Source organism: Mus pahari, chromosome 17, assembly GCF_900095145.1.
Source record: "Mus pahari chromosome 17, PAHARI_EIJ_v1.1, whole genome shotgun sequence".
Taxonomy (NCBI): Eukaryota; Metazoa; Chordata; class Mammalia; order Rodentia; family Muridae; genus Mus; species Mus pahari.
Window position 1 is genome coordinate 65,476,796 of NC_034606.1, and position 27,149 is coordinate 65,503,944.

The following is a 27,149-nucleotide window of genomic DNA, read 5'->3' on the forward strand; positions in this document are numbered from 1 at the left end:
CCAGGCTGGCCTCGAACTCAGAAATCTGCCTGCCTCTGCCTCCTGAGTGCTGGGATTAAAGGCGTGTGCCACCACTGCCCGGCTGCCTTTTACTCTTACCTGGTCCAGCTAGCTCAGTGGTTCTAAATCTTATGAAGGTTTTTGGTCCCCTTGAGACTCCGATGAGATTTCACAGACACCCCATCCACCATCAGGTTAAGATTCTGTAATTTAAAATCATTGTGCCCGGGAAAGAACCTTTCTAAGAACCAACAGATCTTGACATCTAGAAGGAAGGGTATGCTTGAGGTTAAGACTGACAGCGGGGAGGCAGAGACAAAGGCATGTTGGTGCCATTTGGGCTTTAGCTAGGGTCAGGGGGAGTAAGGGGGACGCCCCTGGTTTCTATGGAAACAGGGTGCTGAGTAAGCGCCATCGCCTGATCTTGTGGTCTCTCCCCTCGTGGCTGATTACAGAAACAGTTCTTTTATCCTCTATTCAGCATCATGCCAGTGTCCTAGGTGGGGGGTGGGGATGGGGGACACAAAGCTCTGAGGTGTGAGGAGGGTGTGATTCACCGGGAACCTCAAGGGTGGTAACCCCCAGGGAGGCCGCCTTCTGCAGCAGCTGGACCGCCAGATCTCTCCTTTCCCCTTCCCTTGGTCTCTCTGCTCCTCCGGCCCCTTTAACAGGATTCCATGTTCCTGCTCATCTCCCCAGCACACCCTGCGAGGCATCTGTCTCTTTATGTTCTTGTGATCTCAGAACTTCTCTTCCAGAATTAAATCGGAAAGCTGTGTTCTGTTCACTAACTGGGGCAGCAGATGCTCGCCCCAGCCTGGCTCGTCACTGCTGTTCTTGTCTCTGCTGTAGGGTTAACTTTCAAGCCGGGAATTTCTGCAAAGTAATTCTTGTCAGGTTACTTAATACTCTGGAGTGTGCGTGCACGTGCGCGTGTGCATGTGCACATGTAAATATGTAGTGTCTATAGCATAGAGCCTGGTCCACAGCAGTGCTGCATAAATGATTGTACTAGAAGCACTTGCCATAAAAGAGCCCAATAAACGGTCTGTGTCAAGCGTCATGGTCTGAGGTAGATTCTCAGATTACTATTCCCATAAGTGCCCCTCCTCCCATGCCCCCACGCCCCCATGCCCCCACCCAGAGTCGAGCTTTGGGACGCTAACTGCAATGGAAAACTAACTTTAACTGTAGTAAAAAGCTTTTTCTCACTGTTAAGCATTACTGAGGGAAACCCAGGAGTTGGCATCTGAATTCTGAACTTGTCTGTCATTCCCTGGAGGACTGCTGTCCTTTTCCTGTAAGCTATCCATGTTTTCTTCCAAGGTGGGGCCACCTTGTGTACGTCATTGAATCAGCAGCTATCTCTTGCTTTAAAAAAAAAAAAAAAAAAATCAAAGTTACCTTGATTCCAGGTTACAGAGTTACAGGTTACAGGTTACAGTAGCTCTCAGTAAATGCTAAAGTCATGTACACAATCTTGTCAAAAGGATTGTCGCTCTCCCCCTTCTCCCATCAGCCGTTTGGATCTTAGGCTTTTCCCGAAGCGGTTAAGGCTACAGAAAGGAAGCCTGGGCATATTGGCCACTTTTCAGGCTCTTGTGACAGACCATCTAATGAAAGCAACCGAAGGAGGGAGGGTTCATGTTGCATAGAGAAGTGCAGTCCATCATGTGGGTAGGTATGGTGGCAGGAACATGGGGCCACTGGTCACACCGATCCACAGCTAGCACGATGCTTGGCAATGCTCGCTGCAGCTGCCACTGCCACTCGCCTTTGCGTTTAGTGCGGGACCCTAGCGCGTGGAATGGTGGCACGCAACCCTAAGGGTAGACCTTCCGCACCTCATTGAAACCCGCATGGACACCCTCACGGACACCCCCCCAGAAGCATGTCTCTTACATGATTCCAAACCCTGTCAAGTTGACAGTCCAGATTAGCTGCTCCGGAGGGTGACCGGGGCCTGACACGACAGGACACAGATCCTGTAAGATCTCCCGGCCGTCTCTGCAGCTCAGTTTCCTTCGTGAGAAATGCTTGCCGAGAGCCTTCGCCCCATCTTGTCCGGGCTAGCGTACTTGCTTTTGCTTTTGCTTTTGTTTTTGTTTTTTCTTTTTTGACATCTTGGTAGTTGTTTTGAATGTGTCAGGTCAGCCAGGATTCTATTAGTGCATGCCAACCTTTTGTATAAGAAGTCTTTACCATAGAACCTCCACGGCACTTACAAAAGACCAAACAAATTCACATTGTGACCCTACTTATTTGATGGCTCAAGATCGGGGATACAGGCCACTTGTGGCTTCCTCTTTGCTTCAAAGGCAACATCTTGGAGAACAGTGCATTTCTCTGTGCTGAAAGAGTCATTGTTTTGGGGGCAGAATTGGTGAGGTTCAACCTGATATTGAGCTATTCTGCCAGGGAGTTCAGGTCTTAAAGCTTTGTTCCGGATTTTTATTCAATGGCGGTCTGGGCAGAAAGTGATCATCCGTTGACTCATGTCACCTAACGCCAGCCCAGATCACAGGAGTTCTCCTGTGTCTCCTGGAGAGGACCCTTCCTTCACCTTGGACAGCCCTGGAGCCAGGGAGAGCTGCAGCTTTGGGTTCTGTGGTGGGCTCCCAGGCGAAACTGCAGCTCCCAGCACTAAGGCACACTGCTGTCTTCAGCGTTGTGGGTTTGCCTTATATTTCTCTTGGACATTTCCATTTTCTACGTTCATTTCTGTTTCTTCCATTCTTCCTCAGTGAGCTCAGGTAGCAAACAGACAATGTGAGTGGCTTTTCCTTCCTGCCCAGTTTTCCCAAAGCCTTTTCTTTAAACGTATACATTGCATATGTGGCAGCTTTTCCTGATTAGTGACAGGGTGGAAAGATGCTTTAAGACTATAGTCATTGATGGTTTGTTTTTATTTATTTATCTTTGTAGTGTTTGTACTTTGTGACAAGATTTCTCTGAGTAGCCCTGGCTATACTAGAACTCACTCTGTAGACCAGGCTGGCTTCAGCTCAGAAATCTGCCCGCCTCTGCCTCCCAAGTGCTGGGATTAAAGGCGTGCACCACCACACCTGGCTGAGTGATTCTTTTTAAATATTCAAGTTTTTAAATCTTGTTGCTTTTGTGCTTCTCTTCCTCTGTGTTGAAAATACTAAGGAAAAAATAACCAAAAGTTATAGTGGTCCTAAGTGGAAAAAGAAAAGGAGAACCAGCGTCCACAGGCAGAAAGTGAATGAGGCTTTGCCTTATTCCTGGGACTGACGGGGACTGGGAGCTCTCCTTTCTGTCTGGCCGAGAGTGATACCAACATTCATCTTGTGAGAAAACAGCTCATGTGGCTTTAAACCGCTTAAACGTCTCAACCTGAGCAGCAAATGGGAATTTGAATTAACTTTATGTATAATTGGACTGCCATAGCCACAGATTGTTCCCAACATGCATGGCTGCTTTTCTGGACACAGCACACAGGTGGCTTTGTTAATTTGCTCAGGGGGTTTCTGGTTATTGCATACAGTGACAGAAGGGACCAAAGGTGCCTTTGGACATAGAGTGGAGTAGAAGCCTGCAGCACCAGCTTCCCCTGTTTCTCCAGACCCCTAAAGTACCCAGCCGCCTCTCCGGAGGTTGACCTTCATACCTTGAGTCCCCCTGTCCTTTCAAGGTCTGTGGTAAATGTATGAACCTCTGTGCAGGCACATGCTGGTGCTGGTTAACGCTAGCCTCTCGGGAGTTCTCGCCGTCCAATTTGCCCCCACGTGGCTTCTGTTGCGTGCTCTGTTGTGTAGGAGTTGTTTGAAGGCGCATTCTGCTCCAATTTGGATAACTGGCTTCTCAGGGTCTTGCTTGTTCTGCCGTGTGGTGCTATGAGCCAATAGAAGAGGCAGGGCAGCTTCTCTTGACAGCCAGGGCAGTGGCAGTCTACGTACTCTGCAAGGCTCACCAGGTCATGGTTCCACCGGAGTCTCGTGTCTCTGCTGACTGCTGCTTTTGGTGGTTAAGTGTATGTGCTCCATGAGCAACCACTCCAGGCAACCTGGCTACAATACTATTGACATCTCTGCAAATTCAGTGGCTCTGTTATCAGCCCCAGGGAAGGAGGAATTGCCAGTGAGGCCAGTGTACAGCTTAGTGGACTGTCTAGTGCTAAGGACCTGTCCATCACTGCTCTGTAATGTGTCCTCCTCCTGCACACCTGGTGCCCTCCCCCTGCACACCTGGTGCCCTCCCCCTGTACACCTGGTGCCCTCCCCCTGCACACCTGGTGCCCTCCCCCTGCACACCTGGTGCCCTCCCCCTGCACACCTGGTGCCATTTCTCAGTCCTTTCCCCTGTGCCATCCTCTCCTTTCCTTTGAGATCTGGATGAGAATCTTGGAGAACACTTTGCAGATGACTGCCGCTGTTCTTGTGACTTAGAGATTACTCTCGCCTAATTAAGATTTATTTCTCTGAGCCTCTGTGCAGCACAAGCAGCTGAAATGTCATCCCCAGCTAAATTTCCACCTTAAACTTTAAGCTAAACAAACTCACCAGTAAGACAATCTAAGCCTCAGATGTCAGAGCACTTGAGGAAAGTGTCTTTAGTTTTGTGGACTCCTGTTTGCAGATTTCCTAGCTGTGACACCTGGCTGATGGAGAAGGGATAGCAAGACACCTGCTTGTGAGGATTCAGGCCCATCTCTAGGAAGTGAGCACCAGGCCTGGGACAGGAGTTCTACTGGAAAGCTTCAGGCTCCAGCCAGGCACCTCTGAGGCAAGCAGAGCACAGAGCCGGAAGACCCCAGAGACCCAAGGGACCAGAGAGTTCTTTGTCTCTGCCACTCTCTCTCTCCACATGTCTGTTTCCTTCCTTCTGAATACAAGTCCCTTTACTTTCTTAATCACTCCTTAAAATGACCCAAAAGGGCTGCTGTAAACTCTCAGTTTGTATGTTAGTATTTCTGCCACGTGACCAGATAACTGTTTCTTGTCCTGCTCCAGGTCCTTATAGGAAAGGGTTTGGGTTTAGGTCAGATGACCACGCTGACATCCGAAACTCCCAAGAGAGAGTCATCTTGTACAAACAAAGCTGCTGAAAGCGCACTGACAGGGAGGGGCTGCTGAGAGCACTGACAGGGAGGGGCTGCTGAGAGCACTGACAGGGAGGAGCTGCTGAGAGCTCATGGCCTAGAATTTCTTGTTACATAGACTTGGAACACCCAAAGATTCCCACCCTGGCAAACCAGGTCAGACTCCGTGGTGAAATTATGTGATTAATTGAGTGAATTGTTTTATCTGTAAGGCATGCTTTTGTTTTGTGTGCTTTGTGGTTTCAAACTCTTCTTCCTGTTGTAAATAGCAGCATGGTCAAGGGCATTAGATGATCATCACTGCTCAGACGGGTGACTGTCTGAAGTCTTTAGAGGAGGGAGCTGTGGAAGATCTCCATCAAAAGGAATTCCTGGAAAAGAAACATGGCAGCCATTCTTCACAACTGCCCAGTTGTCCTGTTTCAGTCTCTCTTCAATAGCTTAGACACCCAAACTTGAATTTTAGGCCCCAGGTAGGCCTGTTCCAATCCACTCAAAATCTAATGAGGGATTTCCATTCTCCAGAAGTGGTGTTAAGATCAGTTTTGTAACTCTGGGACCATTCTTGATGCCTGCCTTTTCCTTGGTGTCTCTAGCTGCATGATCACATGCCTCAGGTACAAATAATGGTTTGACATCTTACTTCCTGGCTCTCTGCCCCATTTCTAAAGACTTTGAGAGATGGTTCTTCAGCCTCTTCTCCTTCACTGTCCACTGCCACACACTTCTCATGGAAGAGAGTTGAGCTCTGAGAAGTGACCTTAAGTCTGTTCTGAGCCATGGTGGGTTATAACAGTGGCGGAACATCCCAGTGCCCCTCTGCTTCTACTGCACTGCCCCATGGGATACAAGGAATCTGAGTAGAGGGCCCTGTCCCCTGGAATGTGGGCAAACCAAGCTCATTCCCCTGGGTGCTCCTGGAACCTAGGCAAGCTCATTTCCCCTGGGTGCTATAGCCTATAGCTTCGCGGAAGGCCATGCTGGAAGAGGGCTCAGGCCCCTGCACACTTTTCCCTTAGGTGCCATTCTGGTTATGTAGAAAGAAAAGAAGAGAGAAGGAAGAATAAGTCTCTATCATCTACTCTCTCAGTAGACATTTAAGAAGGAAGAATGAGTATCGTCTACTCTCTCAGTAGACATTTAAGTGCCTGTTTGGGGCCAGGTCCTCTCCTAGACTAGGCACAACATCCTTTGCTGCTATCGGACTCAGGAAAGAAAGTCTGCAGAGCTTAACTCTAAGCATCTCATATAGTCCCTTGAAAAATACAGTGGGCAAAAAAAGCACACCCAAACACCCATTAGATAGATTATCACCACAGGGGCTTAGCCCTGAGCAGTGGTTTTATCCCAACCAAGTCTCTTCGAGGGGGCACTAGATGTGTAACAGTAACACGTCACACGTGCTCTGGGTCATACTCTGCATTAGACATTTCTCCTATTTGTTATTTCACTTAAATATCACGACAGTTCCATGAGATCAGAATTGCAGATCTCTGTAGACGAATAACCGGAGGCTCAGACAGTGATTGATGGAAATCACTGTGCACCAGGTGCTGTTAAGTTTGCTGTATGAAACTCGCCCAGCCCTCACAGCATCTGATAGCCAGCCATGATTGTCTCTATTTACCTTTTTATTGGTGGTGGTGCTGGGGATAGTGCCAGGGCCTTGCCTGTGCTGGGCAAATGCTCTGGCGTCTGGCACAACCTCTTGTAATTATCCTTTTAAAGGTAGAAATGCTGAGATCCCAGAGCCTGAGTTGTAGCATCCAGGTGAAGTGTGTTGAGTAGCACACCTGGTTAGACTTAGCGTCGATCCGCCCAGCTAAGGCAGGCAAGCTCACATCAGACTTCCCTGGGGTGCCAGAAGTTGATCAAGGCTGAGCAGCACCTCCCTGAGGCCTGTGTGTGAAGACTCGGAGACTCCTCTTGCTCATCTTGTACACCGCAGGAGTATTGGTGTTTTGTGGGCTGTGTCCTATGTGTCCTGCTGTTGGGCACACTGAGGATTGCCACACACAGACTTTTAACTCAAGCAGTGTAGACCTACAACTGTATTTTATGTGCTGCCCGTCCCTGACTTCTCCCTAGGCAATGTGGAAGTGGCCGCCTTCAGGTTTAAATTTAAACTCGTTGTCTCACATTTAAACCTCAGGTTGGGACTGGCACAATATAACTCCTTCAGAGAGCATGTGCCCAGTGTGCACGAAGCTTTGAGTCCAATTCCCAGCACCAGCCAACAAAATAGAATAAAACCTCACATGACAATGAGTTGCAAACGTTTTGTTTCTAATCTAGGACACAAGGAAGATGAGTGTAGCAAGCAGGGAATGCAGACTGTAAAACCTGTATTGATAATAACCTTTTCAGTACATGGGCATCTCTAGAGCTCATCAGAAGTCCTTGCTTCTTCTTGGCTTATAAACTATCCAACGAGTCCCTCTCCAGCTTGCCGGTCTCCTTAATCAATCCCTGATCGTTTTCCGTTTACTCAACAAACATTTATCGTGGGTTAGTTATAGATACGAGTACGGACAAGACGGACCAAAAAAATTAGATAGCCATGACAAACGCTACAGGGGAGATAGAAGGCTCTGCTAAAGCCACAGCTATATACTTATTAAGTCCCAAATCATAATTAATTACAAGAATAAATTATCTTACACAAAATATATCTAAATGACCTCATATAGAGTGGAGGAAGTGGCTCACGAAATCAGAGGATCAGGGTTTCAGCCCCTAGAACCCAAATAAGATTTAAAGTGCAGACATGATTATGGATACTTATAATCCCTGTGTGGGCAAGGTGCTAGGCAGAGACAAGTGGAAAAATGAGGCTTGGTGGGTCAGAGGCAGGCGAGCTGAGAGACAGGGAGGGGCTTCCCGGGGAAGGAGGAAAGGGTGAGGCTGAGGAAAGGGGTGGAGCCTCTAGGAGGAGGGGCCAGCAGATATGAGGCCCCTGGAGAGCGAAGGGGAAAGGGGCCACAAGCTAGGAGGAGTAGCATTTTAAAATTCTTTTTTAGAGGATGATTGAGTTAGAAACGGATACTCCTAGAAAGCGCTAATTCTTCCTACTCGTTATTACTCTGTGTAAAGATGCAGTGGCCGTATTTCAAGCGGGGGTCCTCTGGGGAGAGTAGAGCTAGGACCAAGAGAGGGAGGCCAGGGAAAGTAGGCAGGACCTTGGGTTGACTCTGGTTCTGGGGGCTCTGCCTCTTCAGGCCTGAAGACAATCGTGGGCGCCCTCATCCAGTCTGTGAAGAAGCTGTCAGACGTGATGATCCTGACGGTGTTCTGCCTGAGTGTCTTCGCCCTGATTGGCCTGCAGCTCTTCATGGGGAACCTTCGAAATAAGTGTGTCGTGTGGCCCATAAACTTCAACGAGAGCTATCTCGAGAACGGCACCAGAGGCTTTGACTGGGAAGAGTACATCAACAATAAAAGTACGTGTCCCCTCCTTGGCAAGAGGGAAGCTCCACCCAAGGTTCTTGTCAGACCCCACCCCAGAGCTACCAAAAAGTGGTCCTGCCCAGAGAGGTACAACACAGCCAGGTGGAGCCTGGGAAGCCATTCCCTTGTCTCCAAGGCAGAACTGCACAACAAGCCTGCTGTTATCATTTCTATCTGATTTTATTTCATTTCGAGACACATATGAAACTACTAGTCACTCGAGAGAAATAAAAATCAATTAAGTCGCCACAAGGAAGTGTTGCAAAGGAGAACTCAGGGACAGCACCTTCTGATTAAAAGTAGGGCACGGTAACTAATGACTAGTGCGGAGTTTTGGAACATCTTGATAAAAATATTACAAGGATAAAAGGGCAAACCATGTAAAGGGATGACGATCTCAGAAACTTACTTTAGATCAGTGTTTTTCAACCCGGGGGTCACGACCCCTGGGGGAGGGTCACATATCAGACATCCTGCACATCAGATATTTACGTCATGAGTCATAACAGTAGCAAAATCACAGTTATGAAGTAGGAACGAAATAATTTTATATTTGGGGGGTCAGCACAACAGGAGGTGTTGCAGGCACTAACGGGCCACAGGGTTAGGAAGGTTGAGAACCACCCACTGCCTAAGACCCTCTGACTCAGCAGCAGAAGCGGGCATGTGGAGCTGAGGCAGGGGAGTCAAGTGCTCATGGGTGCAGCATCACCTCAAGGGCTTTAGGGTGGCTCCTAGTTCTAGCCAAGTACAGGAGATCATTAATGGGAGTTCTCCTTGGCTTCCTGCTGCTGGGAAAGACTTATCCGAGCTAAAATCAATAGCAGCTTCTGCCGGACGCTGAGGCACACGTAACCGTATTCTCCCGTTCGTTCCCCAGAATCTGCCTATTCATTTCCTGCCTCTTCCCACTTTTCTAGCAAACTTTTACATGGTCCCTGGCATGCTAGAACCCTTGCTCTGCGGGAACAGTTCTGACGCCGGGTAAGTAGCTCACCGACTCCCGTTGTTCTTAATGTGGAGATTACCAGCTGGATCTGAACGGGCAAGAGTCTCCCTTTCTTTGTGCTCACGTACTGGGCCCTACACGGTCGGTCTGACCTATTGGCTGAACCAGATTCTCTTTGTTTCATATTTGACCCTCCAAAGTTGAGATTTCCCTGGAAAGTGAATGTGCCAGCAACCTCAAACTAAAATCACAGGTGCAGAAAGATCAGGGGTTCTCTGAAGCACAAATAGCTTTCCCGGCTCTTGTACACCCTCTTGTCCTACACTGACACAGTTAATACAAATAGAACAAGGGCTCTGTCTTGGTGAGAGGTTAAGTCCAAGGATGGCCTGCAGTGTACTAGCTTTGACATGGTACAGAAAGGGATAGAGGCCAAGATCTCATTCCTGCGGCTTCTGGCCAACCCATTTAGGGCTTCCTCATCCACGCACAGATTTAATTGACTACAGTGTCTTCCTCACAGGGTTACTGTGAAGGGCCTGTTAAGTGCCGTGCATGCAAGTATTTCATAAACATATTAAGGTGCTGGTATCTCACTGAGCACATTGGTCCCTTAGTATCTGCTTTTTAATATTATCCTGACAACTGGAAAGCGAGTGAAATTCTATAATGAAATAGAGACTAGCGATTGCATTTAAAAGAGACATCACAGGAGTCCAAAGGCGGGAGAAATTATATACCTGTTTCTCTCAAGGGCATGGGAAAGATGGGTTGTGTAATCTGTTATCATCGAGGTCATGACTGGGTGGGGTTATTTTGAAAAACGCTGAACTTCCTCTCCATGTTTTTGTGTGTGTTTATGTGCACTTGTATGCATTTGCGTGTGGGTATGTGTATGTGTGTGCACACACACATGTGGATGTATGCATTTGTGTGTATGTTTTACCAGGAATGAAATCTAGGGCCTTGGCGTTACAAGGTAAGTCCTCTTGCACTGAGCTGTGTTCCGTTCCCGTTGTGTCCCTTTCCTTCTTCAGGCAATGCCCTGAGGGGTTCCAGTGCATGAAAGCAGGAAGAAATCCCAACTATGGCTATACCAGCTTTGACACCTTCAGCTGGGCCTTCTTGGCATTATTTCGCCTTATGACTCAGGACTATTGGGAGAACTTATACCAGCTGGTGCGTACTGCCGCTTTTTCTTTAGTGATATCGTCCACACTGGGGTGTGACGAGCTGGGGACTTTCTGTGTGACACACCCATACTGAAGACATTAAGTATGATCTGGGAACAGTATTTCTCGATTCCTCGGGATGGATGAATTCAGCCAGCTCTTAGCCCAGTTTCTTGACTGTTTAGTCAGCTGTGGAAGCTTACACCCTGACTGCCTCAGAGCACCTGCTTCCTCTCAGGTTCCTCTCCGCAGTGTGCATCTTCCGGTGTCAGCACGTTTGTTTAAGAAACAGCAAACACTTGCTTGTGCCCCTTCCTAGGTGCTTAAATGATGGGGTCTCTCTCCAGAGGATCTTGAAGTATGACTTATCAATATTTTTAGAGCCATACTGCATTTGGTCTTGTTCAGGTGTGCAGTCCCCATGTCTTATAACTCACAAGTCATAATGAGGAAACTGGTGGCGCTGATTGCTAACCCTAGAAATCCTGACAAGCCATGGCTTTTTTCTCTGACTGATGATGCTGGTTAGTTAGAAGATAAAAAAATAAATCTCCCTTTGCAAAAAGGAGCCTCTTTAAGAGACACTTCTGTTTCCAATCCCCAAGTCAGTCCTTACTGGTGAGCATAGCAGACACTAAATTCCGCTAAGTGCTTGCTGACTGAGAGAATCAGGATGAGCCAGACCTGTGGAGCCAGACCTGTAGCCAGATCCTGGTGCTCAGGGGATGGGGAGGGGGTTGGGAGGGGGTAGGAGGATCACTGGGGAGTTTGAAACCAGTTTGATTTACATAGCAAGTCCCATGCTAGCCAGGGCTACATTGCAAGACCTTTTCTAAAACAGACAGATAGGCAGACAGAATATTTTTTTCTGTGAAAGCAAAATACAAGGAGACATTCTTTTCCCACAATGGAAACGAGAGTTAAGCAATAGGAAGCCATTTGACCCCTGGGATATGGAGTGGGAGCTGGCGTCAGTCCCTGCTGAGGAACCCCGGCTCACACTGAGAGCGTGGCCTTCCTCTTTCAGACCTTACGAGCGGCTGGGAAAACGTACATGATCTTCTTTGTCTTGGTCATCTTCGTGGGTTCTTTCTATTTGGTGAACTTGATCTTGGCTGTGGTGGCCATGGCTTATGAAGAGCAGAACCAGGCAACACTGGAGGAGGCAGAGCAGAAAGAGGCCGAGTTCAAGGCAATGCTGGAGCAGCTCAAGAAGCAGCAGGAGGAGGCACAGGTGAGTGCCTTCTTTGGGGTCTTGGAGGCTAAGGCTTCCGCTGATTGGCTGATTGGCTGATTACCAGTACAAGCGCTCTTTTATTGACTTTCTCAACTCAGCATTCAATTCCTGTGGTGACTGGCACCGAGTGAGTGACTAGCAGTTTCTGCTTCAGCATGGTCTGGTTTGTTTATTGACTCAGGGTTGCAGACTGAACACAGAGCTTCGTGCCTCTGAGCACTGGGCAGTACCCCACACCTGCCCACTTTTTGATTAGAGAAACACTGGGATACCCTTGATGGGGTCACTATGGCCAAAGAGTATTATTTCTAACTTAGAACAAAATACAGGGGGCTGAGGAGAGAACACAGTCGGTAAAGTGCTTGCCACAGAAGCATGAGGACCTGAATTTATCCCCAGAACCCACACAAAAAGCCAGACATGGTGGCTCTCTGAAGCCATGTCCATAGTGGAGATGGGTGGGTCCCAGGGTCCTGGCCAGCCAGCCTAGCCTACTTAGTGAGTTACAGGCTAGTGAGAGACCCTGTCTCACAAAACAAGGTGGGTTGACCTCTAGCCTCAACCATACACATTTGCACACATATATATACATACACCACACCAATATGCACACATACAAATTCACAGACATATACAAATACACAGACACACACAAATGCATAGACACACACACACAGACACACACAGACACATACAAATACACAGACACACATACATACACACACAGACACATATACACACACAAATATACACAAATACACATATACACAAATGCACACACACAAATACAGATACACACAAATATACACAAATATATACAATACACAAAAATACACACATAGACACACACAAATACACACACATACACACACATATTTAAAGAGGTAAGAGACACATTGAGGTGGCTCAGTGGAGGGGAAAGCTTTCCACAAGAGCCTGGTGACCTGAGTTTGATGCCCCAGAATGCAAAAACTGACTTCATAAAAGTTGTCCCTTTGATATCTGTATGCATACACATAGACACACCCCCATGCACATACATACAATAATAAATAGGTTTTAAACACTTAAAGATGTTGGCAAAAACAATTAGAAACAATTTTTGATTCTATTACTGCTAATATTTAACTTCCTACTCGTAGATATGAGTCACATGAGTCTCTCTCTCTTTCTCTCTCTCTCTTTCTCTCTCTCTCTCTCTCTCTCTCTCTCTCTCTCTCTCTCACACACACACACACACACACACGCGCACACACACACACACACACACACACACACACACTGCAGTTTTTGCCCGATACTATGAATATCGTTTCTAAGCCTTCATTTCCATTGTTGCTCACTAAGAAATTCTTTGGTATGAAGACAGCAGCCAGGTCCTTACCTGGGGTGCTCAGAATAAATCTCCAGCATGCTCACCATGAGATGTGCTGGCCATCTTGGCCTGAGTACCAGGATGCAAGTTCACAGAGTAGAAGCAGCCAGTGCTGACCTCAGCCTCCTCCAGCAGGATGGGGTCCCCCATGTCCCTGTCTGTTAGTGGCTGATAGGGTGGCCCCAGATAATGCTTCTGACCAGCTCTATTGCTGTGGTCCCTTTCCTAGGCTGCTGCGATGGCCACTTCGGCGGGCACTGTCTCAGAAGATGCCATTGAAGAAGAAGGGGAAGATGGGGTAGGCTCTCCGAGGAGCTCATCTGAACTGTCTAAACTCAGCTCCAAGAGCGCAAAGGAGCGGAGGAATCGAAGGAAGAAGAGGAAGCAGAAGGAGCTCTCTGAAGGGGAGGAGAAGGGGGACCCCGAGAAGGTCTTTAAGTCAGAGTCGGAAGATGGCATGAGAAGGAAGGCCTTCCGGCTGCCAGACAACAGGATAGGGAGGAAATTTTCCATTATGAATCAGGTAAAGTCTTTGTACTGTCTCAAATAAACCAAGAGTCCTGCTTTCTTCATCCTGCTTGGCCTTGCAGCTCCCAGACTCCTCCCCCTCCCCCTCTCCCTCCCCTCTCCCTCCCCCCTCCCCACTCCCACCCCCTGGTCAGACAGGCCCAGGGCTGTACTCTCCTACTTGGCAGCCTTGTCTCACTCACACTAGTGACTACTTCACACTAGCAAGCTGTAGGTCCAAACACCAGAAGGGACTTTTTTCCCTCCTACTGGCCAAACTGCCCTATAACCATTGTGTGTGATTGTTGCTAATCATAGCTGTTGTGAAAGTCTTCAGGGTATTTTATTTGAGCCTGTGTGAAAGCTTGTTGTGTTGGCACATGCTGATAATTCCAACACTCCCAAAGGATCCAATGCCACCTTCTGCCCTCCATGAACACCAGGCATACACACGGCACGCAGACAGACATACAGGCAAAACACACATGCACATAAAATAAATAATAAAAATCTCACAATAAACAGATAATAAAAGCAAAGAAGAGTCTGGATGAAATCAGTGTTTTTATAATGCCTGTAGATAGAAGACAGTCATGCCAAGTGACAGAGTGGTGTGCAGCAGGATAGCAATGGCCACAGTTTTGGACAACGTGGAAATAGATGTAGTCGTTAGCAAGAAAGGGCACCTTATCCCTTATTCCTTGAAACCTCAGGAAAATAGGCAAAGGTGGACGGGAAGATTCTCCTGACAGCTTTCATTTTTCCATATCATAGGAAATGTAAAATCTTGTCAAAGGAAATGAGCTTGACTTGGACATTAAAGAAATATTGACAATTTAGAATAGTTTAATTAGGGGCTGGAGAGATGGCTCAGCGGTTAAGAGCACTGAGTGCTCTTCCAGAGTTCAGTCCTGAGTTCAGTTCCCAGCAACCACATGTTGGCTCACAACCACCTGTAACGGGATCCTATGCCCTCTACTGGTGTATCTGAAGACAGTTACAGTGTACTCATATAAATAATATAAATAAATAAAATTTAAAAACAGAATAGTTTAATTAAAAAAGAAAGAGAGGATTTCCCTAATGAGGGTAATTCTGTCTGCTAATAAAGTCCTGGCTCTTTATCATCCAGTTCATGGCATGGACTGCACCAGCATGCATACAATCCATTCTCCAGTCTCAGTCATTGGATCCCATCAGGCACTCAGTCCTTAAGCCAGAACGAACCACCAGATACCTCACATATGTGACTGTTGGTTTCTGCCCTGTATGGAATTGTCCCATATGTAAATGTCCACATCACAGATGATCTTCACGTCCTACTGTGAAGAACTGTCTTCTGGTCCTTCCTCCCAAAGCAGAAATCTCCACTCCATCTTTCCATCACACTGTACAACTTCCTTGTTGCTTTTTACTGTGTGTGCCTTCTATCTATGCATTTGCTTATGTGCCTTCTATCTATGCATTTGTTTATGTGCCTTTCATCTATGCATTTATTTATGTGCCTTCTATCTATGCATTTGTTTATGTGCCTTCTGTCTATGCATTTGTTTATGTGCCTTTCAACTATGCATTTATTTATTTTCATATCCTTTCTTCTACTCAAGTCCTAACCTCCACTTTCATACCCATGGCTGTCATTCAGACACCATTAGCCAAATGAACACAGGACTTGAAGAAACCTGATTTCCCTTCCTCTAGGATGCCATCATGGCCAGAGGCTACCTCTGCATCACCTTCTCACCCCCCCTTTTTCCTGGTCCTGCTCTCTTGGGGCCTGTGTCTGCAGCTTTGCTGTAGCTCTGTCCTTGGCTTGAGGGTATCACTGTGCTCTGCGGCAGAAGCCTCTCTGCTCCTAGGCTCGGCTTGAGGGTATCACTGTGCTCCGCAGCGGAAGCCTCTCTGCCCCTAGGCTTGCCTGTTGGATGCTCTCTGATCATCTGCAGGCTTCAGCAGAGTCCCAGGGATTGCTCTCTCACTTAGAAAGTAAAACTGGGCTCTGAAATGTCCTGCTGTACACGAAACTTCTCATTTCTCCATTTGAAAAAGAAAAAATTGTAGATTGCTAGCAGCCATGGCTGACTGTGTGCCAAGACTGGCTTAGACTTAAATGCCTCACACTAGCAATGTTCTTTGCCCTGAGACTCTCTTGCTGTTTCTCTGACTGTATTGTGTTCCCAGCCGTCCTTCTTCACTGGTACACAGACATGGTTTAAGGGATTTTCAGTTTTCCAAAGCACAGTTCAGGTATAGGTTCGTTTCTTCTCCATTCTCATTGTTTGCTTGTTTGTTTGTTTTTAAAGACAGGGTTTCACTGCGTAGATATATAGATGTCCTGGCTGTCCTCAAACTCACGAGCTCTGCCTGCTTCTGCCTCCCAAATGCTGGGATTAAAGGTGTGCCCCACCATACCTGGCACGCTGTCATCTGACATCTCCCACGCCCTCGCTCTGCACTCATTTCTCTCAGTTTTCAGGACTCACCACACTCCCGTAACTATTATCCTGAAGCTGTGCTTCTGTTTCATGAAGTGTCTTCTGTTGTAGAAGTTCTCAAGTCTTTATGGTGTTAGAGCATTTTTATATTTTAAAAAATTATTGAGGGGTCCATGAGGGAACTCAGTAGGTAAAGGATCCTGCTGCCAAGCCTGACCACATGAGTTCAGTTCCTGGAACAGACACTAATGGATTCCCACTAGGTGCATACATGTGCACAACAGCACACACACACACACACACACACACACACACACAAATGTAAAAGTGACAGAGGGCCCCACATGGCCTTTTTCTTTAAAAGTATTTTAGTCTATCTTACTAGAAGATATATTTAAGAAAACTTATACATACTTATGTATTTTAAACTTCCACATGCTGATATACTAAACCTCCATTGCTGTTTTGTACCTACAGCTCTTAAACCATGCATGATGGTAGCACGTATTACTCTTTGCCGAACTTTGGTTCCCTGGCCTATGCAGAGCTTCCAAATGCTGGAAAATCTTAAAAGCCTTCAAATATAGCAAAGCTGTCAGCCCACAGCTTCCCTCAGATGCTCATGATAAAATAAGAATAATAATTTTAAAAGTTATCATCTCGGTATTATCACCAAACAGTTTTGACCTAGCTGGGAGGCAGGGTGGTTAGATAGGCCTCTAGGAGTCCTTGGATCACATTTTAAGAATCACTATTGGAATGAAAACAGTGAGGGAAAAATAAAAAGACTGTTTAAAACCATCTATCTCTCCATCACCTATGTCATCTGTCATCTACACATCATCTATTATCTATCATCTATTATCTGTCATCTGTCTATTATCCATCAATCATCTACCTATCCTCTATCATCTATCCTCTATCCATCTGTCATCTATCATCTATGTATCTATTATCTATTATCTATCTACCCACCTATCTATTATTTATTATCTATCATCTACCTATCAATCATCTATCTATCATCTGTCTATCAATCTTTATCTATCATCTATCTACCTATCTGTCAATCATCTATCATCTATTGTCTATCTATCTATCATATTTCAAACAGTGGTCACATGCCTGTGGATGTCTACAGACTTATGTGTGGAGAATGGAAAGGTCCGCCCCTTAGGTCCAGAGCACCTGAGAGCTATTCTCCCAAGAAAAATCTATAGAAGGTCATATTTCTTAAGTAGTTATGATGTGACCATCTGAGAAGGACCAGAATCACTCAATTGGTTGACAAGAGCAATTTTTAAAATAAGAAGCAAGACCTTCTCTTTTTATGAACCTGATTAGGTCTCAGGAGTGAATAGAGCCATAGCCCTGAGACACAATAGGTGTTTTATTAAATAAAATTAAAGTTTATCATCAAGTAAATAGAGTACCTTTCTTTAGACAATGCACAAAGCAGTGTCAGTGGAACATGATCCAGTTGAGGGGTAACAGGGACCCGTTACCTATGAGCATAGCCAGTGTGCAGTGTATAATCAGAGTATAAGCCATTTAAGCTAGTTATATCTACTATATAGAAAGCAGCACAAGAGATATAAGGAGATAAAAATGGCATGAAGCTTGTAAGGGCCTTATAGATGGTCCAAGGAGATTTAACAACTATAAAAAGGATGTCGTACCCAGAAAGAGGTACTTGACGCTGTGCAAGGGTTGGGGAAGTTGACAGGAAGAAGCTGAACAATGGGAAGGAAGAGAATTTAGACAACAGGAAAGGAGTGGTGTGGCAGCCATGGAGAAGGAAAGTCCTGTGGCAGGGTGGCTGCCTGGTGCACACTTGAAAGGCAGCAATGATGTTAATGAAAACACCCGCCAATCCCTTTGTTGGTGGTTGTGATTGTCGAGGCAGGATCTTGATGTTATGGCCTAGTCTGATCACAAACTTGTGTGATCCTCCTGCCTCAGCCTCCTGAGTTCTGGGATGACAGCATGCACAGCTTTTGTTTTTATCTCTCTCTCTCTCTCTCTCTCTTTTTTTTTTAAAGTTCTATTTATTTTATTTACATGAATACACTATCACTGTCTTAGACACACCAGAAGAGGGCATCAGATCCCATTACAGATGGTTGTGAGCCACCATGTGATTGCTGGGAATTGAACTCAGGACCTCTGGAAGAGTAGTCAGTGTTCTTAACCACTGAGCCATCTCTCCAGCCCCTTGTTTTTATATTTTAAGACACCAGTCATTTTTTTACCAGACTGTGGTGAAGGACTAGTTACTATTTTCTCCAGTTGTTCATGAGCTGATACTATTGTAAAATGTAACAACAATGAATTCCTAGAAATTATCATATTCTTTGGTGTTATGACAATGTTAATTGCCATAAAATTCCTAGTGTGCATTTGTCTTACTGTAAGCCAATAAGCTTTGTGCTAGCATTGATCTGCAAAGGCTGCACTCATTGCTCATATTGAGTAGGACAAGCTCAAGAATCCAGTGAGGATGCACAAGCACACGAGTAAGACAAGAAAAGTAAAGTAGAGAGGCCCTGATCTTCCTTACCAATCCACAACTTGGGAGAAGGAAGACTAGAGCTGACCATGTGCCAACGCTCATTCACAAACAGGATACAGTCAGCATTCTGGAATCTAACCACTGTGTCATCCACTCACCGCCAGGATGTGTCAGAATAGTAATGGAGGGCGCCGGGTCCTCCTTTAACATTTATTGCTGAACAAGGTCTGTGTGTGGCATGCCACAAGCATTCCACAATGATTTTACCTTCACATAGGTGAAAATGACCTATGTATGATTCATGACTTTCTCTTCTTTTTTACTTTCTTTTCCTTTCTCTTTCTTTCTTTCTTTCTTTCTTTCTTTCTTTCTTTCTTTCTTTCTTTCTTTCTTTTTGTGGTACTGAGGGTAGAACTCAGCCCCATGTGAAACTCCAGCAAGCACTGTTAACAGGCTGTGGTCCCAGTCCTGATTATGATTTTCTTGATGTGATCCCAGTGATAAAACTCAGCTATATCTCAGAGGCAAGTCAGGGAAAGACCAAGCAGCAAGAGGAAGATACAGTGATGTGCATTGGATTAGAATTCTTCAAAGAGAGTGTAACCCATCTAGGGACAGAGGCTTTGTGCATTACAAAAAGAGAAGGGACCTAGAAACACTTTGGAACATAGAACCAGAAATGTAATTCTGGACAGAGTCAAGGACAAAATCTTGAACACAGCAGTCCTACTAGGGTTATTATTATTAATTGCATATTGCAGTTTTCCTTTAACGTTTGCAATATGTATGCTATATTGACACAGTAGTCATTTTAGCAGAAAAGTAGGCCTAAACTCTGAGGCAAAAACTCTGGCTAAAGCTTTGAATTGTAAAAGTTCCCTCAAAGACTAGTGCCTTCCTCTTGCAGAAGTTAGCTCACACTGGGCTTCATCTCCCTTTCAGCACCTGAAGACTTAGGAACCAGATCTATCTGTGACCTACACAGACCTGTGGCTGAGATCAAGCCCTAGGGCCCAAAGCTCCCCTGCAGTACCCTCCCCATCCCCAATCCCCACTCCATCCCAGGTCATCTTATGTGGCTCCTTGCCTTAAGGATGTCAGATGAAAGGAATATTGAAAGCATTGGTGCCTACAAAGTCTTCTTTAAAATAGGAACCTTAACTACACTACAACACTTTCCTCATATGCATCTATTAAGAGAAAAATAGTTATAATCAAATATTCTGGAATGTTGTAAATTCAGGATTGGAATTATTATGAGTGGGACACATACTTTTTCAAGTGAAAACAAGTCTAATTTGACCACTTCCTTTGATATAGAAAACTACCTTTGTGGAATAGATCATGTTTCAGACTCCCTTAAACTAATGACAGTAAATCTGCAGTCTTAAGACTCTGATAGAATGTATTTCAAGCAGATACTTTGAGATTCTGATAAAATGTATTTAGAGCAGGTACTATGAAACTGTAATACAATGTATTTAAAGCAGGTGCTATGAAACTCTGATACAATGTATTTAGAGCAGNTACTGTGAGANTCTGATACAATGTATTTAGAGCAGGTNCTNTGANANTCTGATACAATGTATTTAGAGCAGGTGCTATGAAACTCTGATACAATGTATTTAGAGCAGGTGCTATGAAACTCTGATACAATGTATTTAGAGCAGGTACTGTGAGAGTCTGATACAATGTATTTAGAGCAGGTACTGTGAGAGTCTGATACAATGTATTTAGAGCAGGTACTATGATAAAATTCTTTTGCTTTAAAATATCCATGCTGCTGATAATTCAACATGGTTTTGCTTGTCCCTTTTTCTGTTGTGTTAGTCAGAGCTGCCTTAGAGTAAGAGTAGCACACAGTGTCCTGACAATCATTAATATCCCCCTTTCCAAGACCCTCAACATTCAGGAAAGGGACTGCTTCTAGGCAGGCAGCACATCTGCTAGCAAGTTCACCACGCTCCATGCCCAACAAAAGGAAAAGGAGTGCGTTTGTCATCTAGCAGATCATTAAAATACATCTGGCTGCTAGTCTACCATGTGGTTTTTGGCATATAACTTGGAAGGAGTTCAAAGAATTGAATGACATTATAATACAATTCTTTCCAAGATAATATTTACATGAATAAGGGGCCCAACACTTAAAATCGATTATTAGGAATGGGCATGAGTGAGCCATGTCTTCCTTCCCTCATAAGTAACCCTGTCAACAAACAGGGAAGCACGAATTAAAAAACAAAACAAAACAGCCATCTCATTGAAAGGTGTGTTTCAATAGCTACTTTTAAGTTAATTGCTTATCAAATATACACAATATAGATAAATAGATAGTGTGTGTATGATCAATGACATTCATAAAAACTATAATCTGAGAGAAATTGAAAAATATCTCAGGGACTCATCATCACAGAAGGAAGTTTTAAATTTTAGAGGTGCTTTCTTTTGTTCAGAGAAGTATTCAGTGGTGATCAATTAAACACATTTAAGCATAAAAATGCACTTTCATAAAAATTTGAAGGGAGTGTGCAAAGAAAATATGCTAAAAGATAAAAATAAATGAAAATTTTGGTAAAGAGTCTTGACATGTCAGTGCTGGGAATTATGTAATTTACAACTAACTAAATTGTAAAAGAAATCATTTACAACTTTTTAAATTCTGATTTTAAAAGATGTTAGCTTAAAAGTAGAGGAGAGTCGGCAGACTAAACAGTGGTGCTTTCTAGTTCTATCAGAACTCCACAGGTTCCCATGGAGAGAGGGCAAATTCTGATTTTGCTAGGTGGGCCGTGGAGTCCCAAGTTGGGTGGCATTAAATGCACATTCTGTGGGAGATGGTAGTAACCACAAGAAACAGTGATTTGCAAGCAGGGTCCATCGGAAATCCTGGGTATTTGGGCAGTGAGGTGTGATTAAGAGTAAGATGTTTGGTAACAGACCAACCTCCCACAGGACTTTCTGGGTCCCAGGTGTGGCCAGAGGACAGCAGCCCCCCCCCCCCCCCCGCATTGGGCAGGGGAGGCAATGTCTCTGGGCCGTGGGGCGCTGTTTGGTCTCACTCCTCTCTTTCTCTTTCTCTCTCCCTTGTCCCCCACCACCCAGTCGCTGCTCAGCATCCCAGGCTCGCCCTTCCTCTCTCGACACAACAGCAAAAGCAGCATCTTCAGCTTTCGGGGTCCCGGGCGGTTCCGGGACCCCGGTTCGGAGAACGAGTTCGCAGACGACGAGCACAGCACAGTGGAAGAGAGCGAGGGCCGGCGCGACTCGCTCTTCATCCCGATCCGCGCCCGCGAGCGCCGCAGCAGCTACAGTGGCTACAGCGGCTACAGCCAGTGCAGCCGCTCGTCGCGCATCTTCCCCAGCCTGCGGCGCAGCGTGAAGCGCAACAGCACCGTGGACTGCAATGGCGTGGTGTCGCTCATCGGGCCTGGCTCGCACATCGGGCGGCTCCTGCCTGAGGTGAAAATAGATAAGGCAGCTACGGACAGTGTAAGGAAGGACATGGTGGGCCGGGCTAGGCATGGCAGCCTCCCCTCCTGCAGCCTCCTGCCCGTCTTCCTGGCCTCATGGGCTGCCTTCCCTTCTCTCCACTGTCCCTCCTCCTCCGTTTCCCTTTACTTTGCCCACAGACTTCCCTCACTCCTTTCCGTAGTTTCTGCTTCATCTCCTCCTGCCTTTCCAGGCTCTTCCTATTTTACCTCTTTCCCTTTTCCTCCATCTGAGCAAATCAGGCTGCCCTCTGCCCCTCCCCAAATACACATGCTTTGATTGACTGCAGGACAGAATGAAAAATGACCATTTGCCACTAACAGTGAGTGGCCTAGTCTGAGCTGGTTTGAAATCACTGCTTCTCTTTCGTCATCTTTTCCCGACTAGGAAAACAGCTTGGAATTTAAAGACTTTACTGTTTCTGTTTAAATATATATTATTCTTGAATTATCTTCTGCCCCTACAAGGATAGGATGTGATTTTTTTTTTCCAAAAAGAAATGATCATACTTGATGCTGGGATGGAAGTTGTACCAGGCAATGAAGCCAGGAGTGGTTAGAGAGAACTGAACCCAGAGTCTCAGAATGGGTTGGAATGGGGAACTGAGGAGCCAGGAAAGTGGGAGGTTGGGGCACAAACACATGCTTTATGGGGGAGGAAGGGAAGAGAAGCCAGGCAGAAGATAAATTGAAGTGGAGTCGATTGTCGGGCTCTGGAGGAGGAGCAATCAAGCTCCAGAGAATCAATTGTCTAAGGGTTCAGTAACGGCTCCCTCTTTGGGAAAAGCCATCTCCACATTTCTTTAAATTCTAAGCTCTTTTTAAAAAGTTTTAAATTACTAGACCTCAGTAGTCCTAACCCTGCCTACCTCCGGCTTTTTAACGTCTGCGACTGGTGTGGGCCTCTTGAGGCAGCATGTTCTTCTAACTGTTTAACACCTTTGTGCCTCTAACACAGCATGAAGACCACCAGCCCCTTAATTAGCATGGTGCATGTGGGAAAGGAAACAGATAATCGTGGGCAAAATTTCTCTGGGTGATCTGTGTTAGGACTTTAGAAAGCTGTTGACTGTACAGATAAAGATCCAAAAGGACAGGGCTGGTATATGGAGCTTAATGGAAGCAGAGGTACATCTGGCATGCCTATGGCCGTCCGTTTCTTTTGGCAGCACATGCTGGGTGGAAGGAAATAGAAAAGGAATTCAAAAGTCAATTTGAGTTGCCTCCTCCCTCCCTCTCTCTCTCTCTCTCTCTCTCTCTCTCTCTCTCTCTCTCTCTCTCTCTCTCTCTCTCCTTTTATTTAAAAGGAAAATGCCTTGTCCCTTAGACACTTAGTGATTTACAAGCTACAAGTCTCCCCTCCCTTTCCATGGTTGTTGCAGAGCAGCTACGTTTGGTTCTGGGATCCAACCAGGGCCATCTACACACTAATCCAAAACTCTCCTACTGGGCTGCACCTCTAGACCAGCCTATAAGTTATTTTTAGAACCGTTACCCTCTGAACACCCAGTCCTTTCCTTCCTGTTGGTTTATTATTATTATTATTATTATTATTATTATTATTATTATTATTATTATTATTACTATTATTATTATTTTCTTTATTTACATTTCAAGTGCTATCCCGAAGTTCCCTATACCCCTTCCCGTTGGTTTTAATGTCATCTCTGTCCACTCTGCTGGCCATTGCCCTTCTGGAGACTCAATTGTTTACAGTTACAATGAAAAGTAACAACAAACAGTGACTGACTCGGTCCTGCAGCAGAGTGCTGGCCAAAATAAACAAAGATATCACCATCATATTCCATTTTCATTTGATTTTCACTGGTTCTGTAGCTAGGGTAAGCCTTTAGCTTGATACCCAGATACATAGTCTCTGGGAAAACCAACAAGAGTGGACACCAGTGGAAAGTAAGGATTGGGTGACAGGGTGACACAGCTGAAGCGGCTCAAGTATTCAAAGGCAAATTGAGCTATAATGTTGATAAAGCTACCTTTCCCTCCCTCCCCCAGAGAAAAGGCATGAGAGATACCCTGGAAGTATCTAAATGTGCTCAGGCATGATCAGGCATGATCAGGCATGATCAGGCTGGAGGACTGGATTGGGTTGGGTTGAGTGGTTTCTGCTGTACTGTGTAGAAATGTTCAGTTGAGCAGATGGCAGTGCAGTAAGGGTTCTGTCCCTCCCTGCACTGTGGAGTACCATGTAGGCACTTAGGAGATTATTTAGAATAGCCCTAAGTGATGTTGGGGACAGGAATGAAGAGCCCCAAGGCCAGGAGCTCAGAACTCCAGCACAGCAGGAAGCGGCAGCAGGCAAGGGCATCATTATCGTCCTGGAGGGCTTCATAGCCAAGGAAGCCAGAACACTTCAGTTATGGCTGATTCCTAATGGTGCAGGAAGATGTGTCAGATATACTAACAGGTTCCCAAGAACCAAACAGACCAAGTAGGATGCATCTGCTGTGTGGTGCAAGATCAAATCCACATGCAGACAGATGTGGAGGGAAGGCTAGAGACATTCCCTATGAATGAGCGAGTTATTTTCCCATACCGTGTGATTTTCTTATTTATGTATCAATCAACTATGTCCATATTCTGTGTGTGTGGTGTGTGTGTGTAGTGTGGTGTATGTGTGTGTGTGTGTGTGTGTGCTTGTAGTGTGGTGTGTGTGTGTGTGTGTGTGTGTGTGTGTGTGTCTAACCCAAGGCCAGCAATCACTCTATGACTGAGCTGCATTTCTTTCTGTCTCTTGGGTTTTGGCTGTTTGTTTGTTTGCTTGTTTGTTTGTTTTGAGACAAGTCTTCACTTTGTAGTTCAGATTGCCCTTGGTCTCTGTATGTAACCAGTTTAGCACTGAACTCAAGACCCTCTAGCTTCACCCTCCTGAGCACTGGGCCTGCAGACCTGAGCCACCACAGCTTGCTATTGCTTAATTTTTGTGACCACACTGTTAAGTAAGTGATTTTTGTCTTCAGAGAGAGATTTAGTAACTCGTGTAAGTGAAACTTGAACCAAGGTCTCCTGAGACCCAAGAGATCTTTCTGACAGTTAAAATATTAGCTTCTTTGCAAAGTTAGGGAAATAGTCATTTTTCATAAAAGGAAATAACATGTTAATTCTTTTATGTTAAAACATTATTGTCTTAATTATGAAATTTAAGGTGTTCATTACTCATCTGGAAGCCTAGGCCAGATAAATAATCACTGTCTCTTTAGGCTGAGATGTATTGATCCTTACTATCAGGTATGTTAAGAACTAACTTGTCTTCATACATGTTCATGCTTTGTGGATTGGTATAGAAGCCATTGATACTGTATCCAGTATCCATGCCTAGGCTTGAGTCCAGGTAAGAAATACAAATAAAATTTTTAAAAAAGAAAGAAAAAGAGAGAGGGAGGGGAGAAGAAAGCCTTCTGGGCACCATCTCATTAGCATCTCATTAAAACATTCACACCCTCACTGATTATGTGGTTGTGATTGACAGGTGGGTTGTTTTTTTTTTTCATAGTTTAGAAATTTTCACTCTTCTTTTTGCTGATGCAGAGAAGGAGACTCTTCCGTGTCTTCCTCTCTGAACTGGGAAAGGGAGAACTGAACCGTTGGTCTTTGGTCCTGAAGAAAGCAGGTGCCGCCAACAGTCCAGAACCCACCTAAGTGAGAAATCTGCTCAGGAAGATTGTAAATGTCCAGGCTTTGTCTCCTGGAGTGCTCAGAGCCCCCTCTCTGAGAGGGAGGTATTGCTATTGCTTTTGTTGTTGAAGTGACAACAGGACTTCAGGAATTAAGCAGCTCCTCTCCCCTCCCAGATCACACAGGAAGTAGAATTAAGGTGCCCTAAGTAGTGTAAAGCCTGCTCTACCTTGAGACTGACTCTAAAGCAAGAGCTCTCCTGATTGCTCATGGGACTCCGGGGCGATTTATTGTTTGGCCTGTTTTCTTCTCTGTAGAAAGCAAAACCAAAATGGAGAACATAGAGTGGGAGGCCTTTACCGTAGGGGCCACTGTGAAGGCTAGAAGTCAGGCTGCAGTGTCTGGGTGCTTATAGCCTGACTTTGCCATGCTCTGCCCCATCTCTTTTAGCCCAAAGAAAGATGGAAAGAGTTGTTTGCCTGACTTGGAAAGGGTGGGGCCCCTTCTTAGACCATATAGATCCTTTGAGAAAAGGAAGTTATTGTAGACTTATTTCAAAGCAGAACCCCACAGGAATTGTAGAAATGCTTGACTAGTTAATGAAATGGTGACTAGTTAATGATTGTAATGGTTCTAAGGAAGCTTTTAAAATACTATAAATTTCAGTTATAAGAAAGTGCTTGATGGCCAGGCAGTGGTGGCACACGCCTTTAATCCCAGCACTTGGGAAGCAGAGAAAGGTGGATTTCTGAGTTCAAGGCCAGCCTGGTCTACAGAGTGAGTTCCAGGACAGCCAGGGCTACACAGAGAAACCCCGTCTTGAAAAAAACCAAAAAAAAAAAAAAGTACCTGGTGGCAGATAAAGTTCAGTTGTGGTTTCTTGTGAAAGCAATTTAGTATCAATATGAAGCTGTAGCTTCCTTGGCAGATCTGGAGAAATGTGGGCAGGACTGGCAGATGTAGTTGCATCTTAATGACAACGGCTCCAGTTTAAGAGGCTGGGCATCAGTAGCATCGGAACATCCTGACAGACTTCATGTTTGGGCTAAGAAAGATGGTGATGGAACTAGCTTGTATTAGTGAGTATATGTGTGTGTTTCCTGGGATTCCAGGGTGTGTGTGTGTGTGTGTGTGTGTGTATGTGTGTGTGTGTATGTTTCTTGGGATTCCAGGGTGTGTGCGTGTGTGTGTTTCCTAGGATTCCAGGGTGTGTGTGTGTGTGTGTGTGTGTAATGTTTCTTGGGATTCCAGGGTGTGTGCGTGTGTGTGTTTCCTAGGATTCCAGGGTGTGTGTGTGTGTGTGTGTGTGTATGTTTCTTGGGATTCCAGGGT

The 27,149-nt window shown here is 45.4% G+C and overlaps 1 protein-coding gene across 5 annotated transcripts in view; it reads left to right on the forward strand.

Annotated features, from left to right (window-relative positions):
- Scn8a (sodium voltage-gated channel alpha subunit 8) overlaps positions 1–27,149 on the forward strand; it is a 175,902-nt gene that overhangs the window by 89,206 nt on the left and 59,547 nt on the right. For all 5 annotated transcript variants that reach the window (XM_029531137.1, XM_021216734.1, XM_029531139.1 and 2 more), the window contains 6 exons: positions 8,281–8,502; positions 9,430–9,493; positions 10,496–10,637; positions 11,658–11,864; positions 13,472–13,765; positions 21,799–22,155. In XM_029531137.1, the coding sequence (XP_029386997.1) occupies positions 8,281–8,502; positions 9,430–9,493; positions 10,496–10,637; positions 11,658–11,864; positions 13,472–13,765; positions 21,799–22,155 (1,286 nt within the window). The remainder of the gene's footprint in view (positions 1–8,280; positions 8,503–9,429; positions 9,494–10,495; positions 10,638–11,657; positions 11,865–13,471; positions 13,766–21,798; positions 22,156–27,149) is intronic.